Source organism: Macrobrachium nipponense, chromosome 2 (genome assembly GCF_015104395.2).
Source record: "Macrobrachium nipponense isolate FS-2020 chromosome 2, ASM1510439v2, whole genome shotgun sequence".
Classification (NCBI taxonomy): Eukaryota; Metazoa; Arthropoda; class Malacostraca; order Decapoda; family Palaemonidae; genus Macrobrachium; species Macrobrachium nipponense.
Genome location: NC_087201.1, coordinates 95770440 through 95784009, shown reverse-complemented (window position 1 = coordinate 95784009; position 13570 = coordinate 95770440). Strand labels below are relative to the sequence as shown.

General features: G+C 38.6%; 1 protein-coding gene across 1 annotated transcript in view; it reads right to left on the bottom strand.

Moving 5' to 3' along the window:
• Positions 1-13078, bottom strand: part of LOC135220807 (mannose-1-phosphate guanyltransferase beta-like) — a 165219-nt gene extending 152141 nt beyond the window's left edge. Inside the window, 1 exon segment of the mRNA XM_064258317.1 lies at positions 12874-13078. Within this exon segment, the coding sequence (XP_064114387.1) occupies positions 12874-13018 (145 nt within the window). The 5' untranslated portion in view covers positions 13019-13078.
• Positions 13079-13570: the final 492 nt, after the last annotated feature.

Genomic DNA, 13570 nt, shown 5'->3' with positions numbered 1-13570 from the left:
TTACCTCTGCCCAATCATATACTTTGTTAAGGTCTCTTTGTAGAGCGTTCCTATCTTCATCACAAGTAATTTCTCTACTTATTCTTGTGTCATCTGCGAAACTACTCACTACCGAATCCTTAACATTACTGTCTATGTCTTCAATCATAATAACAAACAGTATTGCAGCTAACACCGTACCTTGCGGCACACCGGATAATACCTTGGCTTCATCCGATTTCTCGTCGTTGCAATAACTATCTGTTTTCTGTTGTGTAAAAATTCTTTTAACCATCTTCCTACTTTATCCACGATATTTTGTGTTTTCTAATTTCTTCGCTAATATATTATGGTTTACTTTGTCAAAAGCTTTTGCAAAGTCTAAATAAACCACATCTGTTTCATTTCCGCTTTTCATATTTTTGAATATGTTCTCACGGTGGACTAACAGTTGGGTTTGTGTACTTTTTCCGGGTACGAAACCAGTGTTGTCCTTTATTAAACAAATTATTTTTTATTAAATGTTTCATAATATTTTTCTTCATTACCCTTTCATACACTTTCATAATATGTGATGTTAGACTCACAGGCCTATAATTACTTGCCTCTAGTCTTGATCCACTTTTGAAAGTAGGGGTAATATATGCTAATTTGTGCTCATCATAAATCTTGCCTGTAGAGAGAGAGAGATTGCTATTTTTATGCTGCTGACCCTCAATTGCAAATGTTTTCACTGAGAATTAAAGGTAACCAGAACAGATTATTCGGGACCAAGATATGGTTATGTCAAATCTTCTAATTGACAGACAGCAAGCATCATAAGAGAGAGAGAGAGAGAGAGAGAGAGAGAGAGAGAGAGAGAGAGAGAGAGAGAGAGAGAGAGAGAGAGAGAGAGAGAGAGAGAGAAATATATTTCTTTAGAAAGGTCCCAAATAAATCCCAGTAAGGACAATAAAGAAATGTTTGCAAGCAAATTGAGGAAATTATAGCCTTAATATTGATAGTCGGAACTTCTCCAACACCGCAAACCTCAGATAATCTGCATTTCTCCTAGATATACAAAACTGAATTCTTTTATATAAAAATTTACCTCCACTTACCAGCTTGTATGGTCATTGAAGCTTGGTAACATGGTGGTTAAACATGGGAGAGTGGTGAATAGCTGGGCACAACCCATTCACCTGTTCGCAACCCAATCACTTTCTCCGGCTACAGGTACAAAAGTGGGGATGGTTTTGGGTGGGATTATGATAAAATACTTCAGATTTGTACATCTAGGAAATACAGGAATAATTTTTAATCGGCGATTTGTTCTTCCAAGACGCTCCTTTAAAGGGAGGTTTTGTGTCGTGAAGGCATGTTCTGGAAGGATGGGAATCTTTGGTTAAAGACTTAAGGAACAGTTTGTCACCACCCAGAATGCCAACATGCCGGTCAACTACACTGAGCAAGGGATGGCTGACTCCTGTGACTTCTTATACACCCTGGTAACTGATTAAGAGGGTAATACGACCCTATAACAGGATCCAAACATTCCGGTCACTACACTGGCAAGGGAATTTGGCTGAAGCTTGTCCTGTGACTTCTTTAAACCACCCTTGGTACTGATTAAGAGGGTAATACGACCCTATAACAGGATGTGATTTATTAACTTAAACCATTCTCTTAAGTAACTCAAAGGAATCTGTCCTTTTTCATGAAAGAATGGAAATTCAGGTCATAAGGTCTGGTGTATCAGTATTAATGCTCCAGATGAATTATGTACCTCTACACCTTCCCTCTCCCTTGCTAAATAAAGGATCGAGTCCACATTAGCAAACCTGAGTCCTCATATAAATGCTTGGTTGTGAAGCTCATCAGCATCTGCCCGACCACAGAAAACAGTTAAGACTGTGCAGAGGGAAGAACATGAAGCTGGGAAAAGACCCAGTATCCCAAGCATCACTTCTCCAATATGAAAGGACCCAGTATCCCAAGCATCACTTCTCCAATGTGAAAGGACCCAGTATCCCAAGCATCACTTCTCCAATGTGAAAGGACCCAGTATCCCAAGCATCACTTCTCCAATGTGAAAGGACCCAGTATCCCAAGCATCACTTCTCCAACATAAGCCTAACCATATGCCTTAGGCAGGATGGTACTTTTGCTGTCAGTGGCAGGAAAGCTACAACACACGTTGAGAAACATGTCAAGGCTATGGGACAAGAACTTCCTTTCAAGAAGACAGTAACCTACTTAATTAAACGAAAACCAGACAAGAAATAATGAATGGAAACAATAGCTGAGGAGATACAACACATCACATTGCGGGAACTTCTTCATATACAAGATATGTGACACATGGAATAAATTGCCACCAGAAGTTGTAAACAGCAACAGTGTGGAGAAGTTTAAAAGAAAGCTAGACAAAATCATTAGGACACTGTGAATGAACAGCAAAACCTCCTCCTAGAGATAAGTGAGCACACGATGTCTCCTCGGATGGACTAATAAGTCTCTGAGTCAACCTAATCCTTTTAACTCCATTTCCATAAAGGGAGAAAAGAAGATCCTAAGCACCACCTATGTTACAGCAATATCCCCACTTCTAAACATATGGTTCTCTAATAAAACACCCCATCAGATATAGGGGTGTGTAAGCCATCTTGTTGCACTCAATGAAGAACTATTACAATCATCCTTGTATTTACTGCCTTGCACCACTTCTTTAAGATTTTGTATTAGGCTAAAGAGGCATCCAGACCATCCTAGTTCAACAGCATGGAGTCTATACCCTATGCTAACACTAGCAGACAAACTGCATGCAGAAGTATACTGGAAGCTAGTTGTTATGTTTGGTGGCAAAGGTCAGCCAAAGGTCTGGCAAACTTCACAATTCAGAAACCATTTCAGAGACTCTACCTAATTTCCTGCTCAGAGTATCAGCAATTTAGTTGCACTGGCCTAGGATGGACCTTGTGACTATCACCAGGCTGCACTCTTCTGCCCTAGAGAAGATCTCAACTGCCAGCCAAGAAGGATCTTCCAAGTTTGTAATTCTTAATGGTATCAGCACATTATGGTCAAGATGGTGTCTATAACATGAAACTGTCCCTCTTCCCCCTAAGGATGGTGTGAATGGAAAGATAAATGGTGACCACATTTCCCTGGCTCAAAGATTGCATGATGAAAGCATCCCAATCATTAGTTAAGGCATCTGAGAGCATCTGATAAATCCAACACCATATGAGCCACAGGAGCACCTTCCTGGAGACTGTCTCATCTCATCACCAATGCAAGTCTCTCACGACAACTTCTGAGGTCAGCAGCAGGTAGCCTATCGGCATGAACAAGACTGACCACCACATCACCAGCTATGCTTGAATGGGACAAATCCAAAACTATCTGTGCAGAACCAACTTCTTCAAAGACAGTACATGTTTGAGTGCAGCTTTCCAGAACCTGGTCAGAGCTCTTCCACTACTGCTGAATGACCTTTTCAAATTTCCTGATACTATCCTTTGAAGGGCTAGCATTTCATGTCATGATCATGCCCAGATAAGTCTCTTAATCACAGACGCACCAGTTCAACTTCATCCAATTTATCAGGAGACCTAGATTCTTTAACTCAAACTGCAATGAAGCCATGATCAGCATGTTGTCCAGGTAGCAATGTAGCTAAATCCCCTGATGGTAAGCCCAAGCTTACATTGGCAAATCAATCCAAAGGACACAGAATTGGTACATCTTACCTTCCTAAACCAGCCTAAGGTACTCCCTCAATGCTGAGATGATTGGAAAGGGTAGTAAGCATTCTGAAGGTCCAAGGAGGCCAGAAAATCCACTTCTGATAACTGCCTCACTGACTCCACAATCTTCACATACCAAAAGTGAACAAGTTGACCAAGTGTGAGTACCAACTTTCTTTTAAGTATCTCTGGAGGTGAGATTTTAGTAACTTCCATATATTGCTGGAAGGCAAAACACTGCTGAAAAAATCACACGAGGAGTAGCCTGTGTGGGACAAGCTTCTCCGGGGATGACAATGATTGAGAACGAATTGCCAAAGCTGAGCTGGTTGTGTCTGTTGAGACAAAAACTGCATGGACACCTCTCTGTATAGTATTAGGTGATCTTGGTCTGCAGGAGACTTTCTACTACAAAGTCTATCAGCATCCCCAGGTACTTCACTTTCTGCTTCAGCTAAAAGTATATCTCCAAATTCATTATAGTTCTCAAAACATGACAAAGTGAAAGGCAACGGAACCAATCCTGAAACAATTGTGCCTTCAAAGACCCCAGGATCACCAAATAATCAGGATGATGCAAATGTATCCTGTGAGAATGGGGCCAGGTAAACACCACGGTGAACATTTGCATGAACACCTGTGAGGTGGCTGCCAGTCAGAAGCATAGGAATGAATGAAATATGACATTCGGGCCATGTGGTCACCAGCACTGGGACCAAGGGGGCCATTCAGCATCATCAAGGCCATGGAGAAATGAATGAATTTTAATTAAGAAATGTAACTTTCTTCAAAACCCATGTACAATTCAAAAGAATTATGCATGCTATTCATAAACATTAAAATAACAATTTACAATTTCTTTTAAAAAGGCCATAAGGGGCTCAATTACAACCCCTTCATCCATAATCTCTGCAAGAGATTTAAGGGGAAATGACCTACTGTTTCCTGCTGTTAACCAATCACAAGTAGCACACTTGACTGTGTTTAACTAACCTGTCACACTGAGCACATACTGATGCAGTGCTACCATTTAAAATATGGTTGAGTGTGATGGGTTATGCTCAATCCTCAGTTGAGTTGAAACAATTTTAACCTTTCAGTTACTTTTAAAATCTGTAGACCAGAGGATAATATTACCACTAATGCTTTAGTACCTTTTATCAAAGGCAAGGAGGGGGTCCAGCCATCTTTCTTGCTATTTCCTCAAAGTATATGACATAACTAGTCTTTTCATATCAGGGAAGAGACACTTGTTAATACATAATCTATTCAAAGTGGCTTCTTCTGCTTCCTTGTTTTCTACCTCATTACCAAGGACTTCCACATGAGGGGAAACCAGTCAGAAATTAAGGATTCTGTGCAAAAACGAAATTCAAAAGTCACCCCTGAGTGTTTTACCTAAAGGTTGGAAACTACAGGTTGACCATCACTGATCCAGCATTATTGGGACCTGCAGGGTGCCGGATTAGTGATCTTCCTGACAGTTAAACACCTCATCCTACCTTTAAAATGGCAAATTTTCTAAGACAATTTGTATTTTTCATAGCTACAAATCTTCAGTCTTAACAATAGGATAATTTCTAGCGCCTAGCTGGATCCAGTTAAAAAGCAGATGAAAAGCAAGGAATCTTGTGATATCTGGCAACGCATGCGTAGATTGGGTGAAGAGTGGTCAAGGACCATGCACCTACGCCAGTCTTTTCTTTGACCGCCTGGGCGACAGTTGTGTTAACCTCTCTTGGCCTTTTCTCGGTTCATTGCCCGTTTCGTTTCTTTTAGTGTGTGTTTGCCTGGTATTATGGCTTATTCTGCTCCTTCTCGGCATCAGCGTGTAAATCAGTACAAGTGGGTTAAAAACAAAGACAGAAATATTAAAAGAAAATCAAGAGAAATTTTAATGAGGCACAGGCAAAAATGGTACATGGTACAGGTATAATTCTGCTGACTTACACAAGAATGTTCATCACTGCTGCTTCCAAGATCATGTTAGGTGAAAGGCTGTCAGGATTCCCATTTCTTCATCTTGGATTTTTTCTATATATATAATTTATGCTATTTTCATTTATATCTTTACTATATTGTCTCATTTTTTATTACTACAACCCAAAAGCTAAATATAGTTGTGTGCCTAGTGCATGTACGAACATACACTGCATTCAATGGCATTGGAGAACTTACAACAGCTTGTTTTTGGTTGTTGTTATGCTTATGATGTTTTTATTTATATTCTATTTTATTTTCATTTATATTTTTACCATACATACTTTCTCATTTTTATTTTTACAACCAAAAAGCTAAATGCAATTGTGTGCCTAGCTTATGAACGAATGCACAAATTCAATTGCTGGCATTGGAGAACTTGCTACAGCTTGTTTTGGCTTGTGTTACTCTTATGAGTTTTTCAATTTATAATTTATGCTATTCTCATTTATATTTTTACTGTATTTTCTCACATTTTTATTTTTACAATCCAAAATTAAATGCAATCCTGTAAGTAGTGTACATACTTATGCACAGAACTTCCTACAGCTTTTGGTTTGTTGTTATGCTTATGATTTTCTTATTTATATTTCATGCTATTTTCATTTACATATATTTTTACTGCACTTGCTCATCTTTTACATACACTCTCTTTTCGTACATTTTGGTTTTATTAGACTTTTTTCCAAAATTTTGTCTCTGTTATTGTACTTTTCCTCGCTTTTCGTACATTCAGAAATGCTCCATCCAGGACCCAGCATGTGACCGGGCCCAAGATCGAGCACCCAAACAAAGCATCCCGTTTTCTCTTGTGACCCATTCTGGCTTTGTTTCTTGTCTAACGAGCATTTCCACCCTTGTAGTCTGCATCACCGCACGTGTTTGTTCTATTTTGTGCTTATTTTGCCATAAAGACTCATTGTAAAGAAGCCATCATGAGGCCAAAGGAAGCTGTAAGTGCCACCCCTTCAGTAAAAAAGGCCAGGAACACTACAGAATTTAAGAAAGAACTTGTAGCGTAGTATGAAAGTGGTGCATGTGTAGTTGACCTTGCTAGGATGTATGGTAAGTCAGTGTCAAGGATCAGCTCTATCCTAGCAAAGAAACATGAAATCATGGCAGTTGATGTTGCAAAAGGGGTCACGTCATTATCGAAACATAGACTGCAACTAGTGGAAGATATAGAGAAGCATTGGTGGTGTGGATCAATGAAAAACAGTTATTGGGGGAGAGTGTGTCTGAAGCGATCATTTGCGAGAGAGCTAGGATGTTGCATGCTGATCTAAGCAAGAAAATGCCAACAACAAGTGCTGCTCTTGGTGATCTCAAGGCCATCAGAGGCTGGTTCGAAAAATTCAGAAAAAGTAAGGGCATCCATAGCGTCATACGGCATAAGGAGGCTGCAAGTTCCAACAAACATTCCGCTGAAGAATTCATTCAGGGATTCAAGGAATATCTTGAGGCTGAAGGATTTCTCCCTCAACAGGTCTTCAGTTGTGATGAGACAGGCCTGTTCTGGAAGAAAATGCCAAAATGGACCTACATCATGCAAGAGGAAGTTCATCTCCAGGGCAAAAGCCTATGAAGGATAAGCTAACACTCTTGGTCTGCAGGAATGCCAGTGGGGATTTCAAAGGAAAGCCCCTACTTGTGTATCACTCTGAAACTTCCCAGGTGTTCAAGAAAAACAATGTGATCAAGAATGAATTGCCTGTGACATGGAAGGCAAATAAAAAGGCATGGGTCACAAGGCAGGTTAATACTATTTACATTATTCCTTATGGGAATTATTGTTTCGGTTTTCGTGAGAGGTTCAGGAATAGATTATGTATGAAAAACGAGGTATCACTGTACCAAAAAATAAACGCAGTTGTGAGCATACGAAGCATACACACGCACAAAAGTAGTGCCAACAAATAGTAGTGGCAGGTTGGTGCGGTGACAATGAAAAATTTTAATTTGCGCTAGCTGAAATTAGTTACGGATTAGTGAACTAATGCTGTCGACTCTATGGTACATATCATGACATGAGGATGGTCAACTTTCTAAATTTTCTACTGGGGTTGCCATATTTTGTTGTAGAAGAGAGCCAGGCCTAGTGCCAAATTTAGATGCCAAGGGAGAATGAGGTTTCGACATGCTAGGTTACTAGTTGGTTTTTATGTACATATTTCCAAGCAGTGAAAGGGAGAGATACGAGACCTTCCTTCCTCATACTTTGAGTGCACTGAGGACCCACATTTGAAGTGATTGATGGTTTTTCAATGACGATAATTCAGGTTCTTATTAGCCTTTATCAGTTTTTATTTAGCACTACTGATACATTCAAACTGTGTGCACAGTTTTCAGGACATCCCAATCAAAGTTAAGTGAAGCCAGATCTTAGAATCTGGGGAATAGCCAACTTTACAGTGAAAACAAAACTGCATTTCTGTTTCTTCTGACACGTTTAATTCAGTGTTGTCATCTTCAAAATACTTGAAGTATTTGCTGCACCTACTTTTGAATTTCTCAAATATGATGGGTAGATATCAAGAAGCTATCCTAAGAGAAGTTGTAAAGGTTTTTTTCTTGAAGGATCTCTGAGAGGCAAGTACTATATTATTTCCACCTGGCAAAGGTTGAAGTTTAATAATAAAGCTGCTTGTGTACATTACCTACTTTGACTAGAATGCTCTAGTAATGTTTTGGGGTGGGATGTTGCCAATCTTCTCTTGGAGATATTCAGCAGCTCTAATGAATGACCATCCTTCTTAGTATAAAGATTCCACATGAAAGTTGGATAATTTCTTGAAGTAACTGAGTCGGAAACATCCATTAGGTTTAGGATAAAATCAAAGTCCCCACCTAGGCCATTATGGAAATTAATGATATTAACTTCCACTCAATACCTGCTTTTTTTTATGGTGAATAAAAGCTTGACTTGCAGCAGCACTCTCTAAGAAACTAAAGCAAGCTTCAAAATACGTACATAGATCAACTGTAACTTTAAATATAATTCTTTGCACTTACACTTAAGGTTTCAAGCTTTTCAATAAAGCTTCATAGTTTAATGACTTTGGGATACATGCAATATAATATATGTAGGCCTTTGAATCAGAAATCTTATTCCCCCAGCATCCCCAGTAAATGGCAGTATCAAAGTCCATACCTCTGATTGGGTCTTGACCAGTGTTCAAGTCACCTGAACAATGAGCAAAGGTTATCAACAATGCCAGGGGGAAGTCTGCAGATACAGGTGAGAGGATTCATTTTCTGGATGGCTTCATGCAAAATGAAAGAATGTAAATGACAAATATTTAAGAATATTAAGAAAGTATCACTAGTTGTTCAGGAAAGTCACACTCTACAAGATTGGCCCAATAAGAGTCATCTTACACAATGGTTTGCTCTATATTGGAGGCACAGGGGTAAGCCAAACCTCCCTGTTAAAACCAAGACCATGTAAACAAGGAATAATTTTCCTGTTTTCTGTAAGTATGGGCTTACTTATTAAAGCCAACAGTCTTAGGACAAACACAAAGACCAGCTCTTCCCAGATTCTGATGAGCCTACCTTTGACGATAGTTCTACAAAAAGGTCCAAACCCATCTTCAGGATGGCTAACATAACCCATAACTTTCACAACTTGCACTCAATGCAAAGCTTATAAAACATGAGACTGAAGTAATAATGAGAGAGAGAAGGACAATGTGAGATATTTAAATTTGATGATAAAATTTCTTTTCCCAAATTCAAGAGCCCTGTTGCCTGGCATGAGGCTTCAATGCAATACATTCTATGGTAAAACCATGTGACCTCAAAAAGGCAATTGCACAATGAGAGATTCCAAAGCATAGAGCTTTAAACTGATCATGTATGCCATTGCAGATGAAGTGGAGGTAGGCTACTTACTGGAGCATGGAAAAATGGGTATCTGAAAATATATATCTAACAGATCTACACATGACATGAACTCTCTATTTATGATGAACACCAAACCAAACTGTGGGTTTTCCATCTTTAAACTAGAATGAAAAGACAAAATTATCTAAAGGAAAGAGATCACAGACCAACCTCTAGAGTCTAGACCCTTTTCATCTTGTCCAGGAAGAAGAGCAGCCTCTGAAAGCCTCAAAGGTACTTGTCAACAACTTCAACAGTAACTTTCTCCATCATCCTCACTTCCATTGTGAGGGCAAGAGGGTAAGGGTGCAGTCTGTAAGTGTCCTTAAGAACATCAGCTAATTACTGCTTGTTTCTGTTGCTCCCACTTTGCCCAATTCATATCAGGTCTCTCACTACCAAAGGCAGAGAAATGAGCGAACAACAGGCTCAGCTAACCTCACTAATACTTTCCTTAACCTGCCTTTTGGCTAAGGACTGAGAAGAAAGAATGCCTGAGTCAAAGTTTGGAGAATAACTGGCTTTTTCTCAAAACCACTGTTTCGGGCATAACAGCCCCTGAAGACTTGGCTGAATTCCCCTTTAAAGAGCTCAATGGGGCTTTGAAAGCTACTGCACTGTAGTTCAATGTGTCATACGGGCTAGAGCATTTCTTAATTTATTCAATATCTTTGCTAAGGCTAACAGCAACTTATATTTTGTGTTTGGGAGACCCAATAATGACAACAAGAGTGGCTTTGTCTCTATGCTGTACCTGAATCACATGCTTAGAAACAACAAAATTACTGATGTTATTTACATAAAAAGCCATGAATAAGATCAGGTAGTATATTAAAAAAAACATGATGCTCTGGACAATAACTGCTTGTGGAACTGACCAATACTAGTCTCAGATGGCCAGGTCTGTAGTCTGGTTCACTCAAATCGATGTCTTTTAAAGTTCCAACAGAACATAAAAGAATTCCTCAGTGTTACGACAAAGTACTGTATACTGTGATAGCCTTGAGTTTTTTTAATAACTATTTCTTGGAAATAAAATTCAGTGTAGCAAACAGTCCAATCTTAACCACCTTCTTGTATAAGGGACTTCTATTGAATGTCAATAATACCGATTCAGTAAGATGGGGTAACTGCCAGAATAAAAAAAAAGGCATGTTTTAAATGTGAGGAGGTGAAACTGATGAGTTAGCTTACTAGTGTGATATGCAATTTTAAAAGTTAAATAGGTTTTCTAACAACCTTATCTTTGAAGCGTTTTTGACAAATTTGACATTAACTGCTGTTGGAAATGGTTTCCTAAACCATTACACACACTCATAATTTTAAATATAAAGGGGACCACAGCCAATAATACAATCTTAGGGTCAGGGTAGGCTGGGGAGGCAAAAGACAAATAACCAAGGTATTTAGAGATGAACAAAATGTTTCCCTAAGATTTATAGCATCCTCAGTCAGGTTAAGTTAACCGGGGAGGTCTCAAGGGAAAGACGCTTTGCCCTAGGTCTGATAAGATGCTAGTACAGTTTTAGTATTCTAGGTTACCCTGTGAAGTAAGAATTTGGTTTTCCTTGATTTCCTATAGAAAATGGAACTAATCAAGTGTCGCTTGATAAATGTAACTAAGTGCTCGTGAAAATTCCATGCGGATACAATGGCAAGGCAACACTGATGTTTCGCCCCCATACTGAATGTGGTTAAGGTGGCAATGGTGATACCTAGTACAGAAATGCCTACTAAGCCTGTACTTTTGAAGCTGCTCTCCCTATCTTGAGCATATTTCATCAAAGATGTTGGCATACCCAATATGTTTTGTTTTTCCCAACCAATACCCCACACGTTTGCATTGGCTGATAAAACTAAGGAACAGCTCCACACGGTCCACTACCTTGTTAACTGATTATATTCCTATACTTTCAGTATAACTGATGAAGGTGGTGGTGTTGTTTATAGTCAGTCAATTATTATTAACATCACATCTTTATCGGGGACCCTTTTAGAATGGTAGTATTTGGGTGGAGTAAAATCCAGGGAGAGAGAACAGACATGTTGTTATGATGGCCACCATGGAATGGTTCGTGCATATGCAAAGCATATGGGAGCCGTATATTCATGAAGGGATTGGCTAAGGAAACCTAGTATAAAAGGAACTATTGTAGCTTAGCATAACCTACCTTAACCTAACCTAAAATAGTAGGTTTTGTTACTTTGTTGGGAGGTGGCTCCATCTCTCCCTACCGCACACCCTAGATGAAAGAAACTTCACATTTTATAACACTGTGCAAGCACAATGGAATTCCAGGATGCCAGCATACAATAACAGGTTGATTGCAGGTTAATTACAGTCAACCAAAAATAATTAGGATAACGGTAAATTCTTACCTAGGTAATACCTTAGCAGCCAAAATAGCTAGGTAGGTAATACCCCATGTGGAGCTGTTCCCTATTTCTACTTGTTGGTTGTCCCATCTTTGTTAGATATTGAGGGGTTGGTTAAAAGCAAGTGGTTACCAGATATCTTAAGCTAGGCCCAGGCTAGCCTAATGGTAAAAAAAAGAAAAAGCAAAAAATAAAGACAAGCACTCTGAAAATAGGCAATAGCCTGAAGTTCAGTATTTCTACAGAAGCAGTCCGCACGGACTGCAAGGAACATAACCTAACCGCTGATACAACATCCATAAGAGATTGGGGCATCCAATGTACCTATTTCGCCATGTTTAGTACTGGCCCCTGGGGGATTACTAATTACAGTCGTCCGAATAAATACTACCTATTACTTAAAATTCTTGTTCAGTACGTAAAACTGCATAGAAAAACCGCAACTACCATAGTCTAGGCCGTAGCGGATACCTAGGTAGTACCCTAGATCTACCTGAAGTTCAACTAGTAGTACTACTACTAGGCTATACTAGGTATTTGGCTGGAAATTACTAAATGAGTTAGGTAGGTAGCCTAAACCGTTATCAAGTATTCATATCATACACCAATGATTGCCCTTGTCTGCTTTATTAATATAAACTCGAAAAGAACTCAGCCTAGACATTATCAGAACCGCGGTACTACCTACTACCTAGTAGGTAGGTACTAGGCTAGGTATAGCTAGGTAGCTACCTAGCTAGGTAGTAGGTAGGGGCTGAGCTTGCTATAAAGACTCATGACATCTACCTGTATTAGCCCTTCTGAACACAAAAGTAGCAAGACTTAACCAGTAACATAAATATTAACCTGTAACCAAACTGTATTTTACTCAATACTTTACAGTAATTAAATCCCAATTGCTTACATATTAAAATATTATACTCACAAACGAATGTCAGAGAAAGAGCCGCGCGTCGTCTGCCACGCAGTATTACCATAATACAATGACTTACATGAATGCTAAACAACGAATTTAGTTTTAAATGACCAAGATTCATTAACAGTATTATCATAGATAATATAATACACATTTAGATGATTTAAAGTACCTTTTAGCATTATCTGATCTGTTTCATTAATCAACATTAACTCTTATGAATTTGGTAACATTGTAACAAATCAACAAAGGGAATGATCAATGTTGTTGATATATATTATTGTAAACATAGTCAGATAAAGGCAAAAAATTGCAAATTTCGGACAATTTATCACAAAAACATAAAATACATATTTTGTTTTATATTAATGATATTTTTAAAATTAATAATAGCTTTTTTGAAGGATATTAGAATTTTATAGGGTTGTATTATATCAATCTCTGAATAGTGTTTGACGTGTCCCATTACTATTGTATAAATAAAACAACATCACGTGTGTGGTTCTTCCTCTTGATGAGATCTGCAAGTTTTTACAAAATAAAGGCGAATTGTAATATGAAACCTGAAATAAATGATTTAGTTAAGAAAACGATCAGTTATCATGACTGTATACCATGAATCGCAGACCTAAAATTAATTAAGATAATAGTATATTAACTGGTTTTAGTAGTACGTATTAACCGTGGGTCATTTCGTTACAGGATA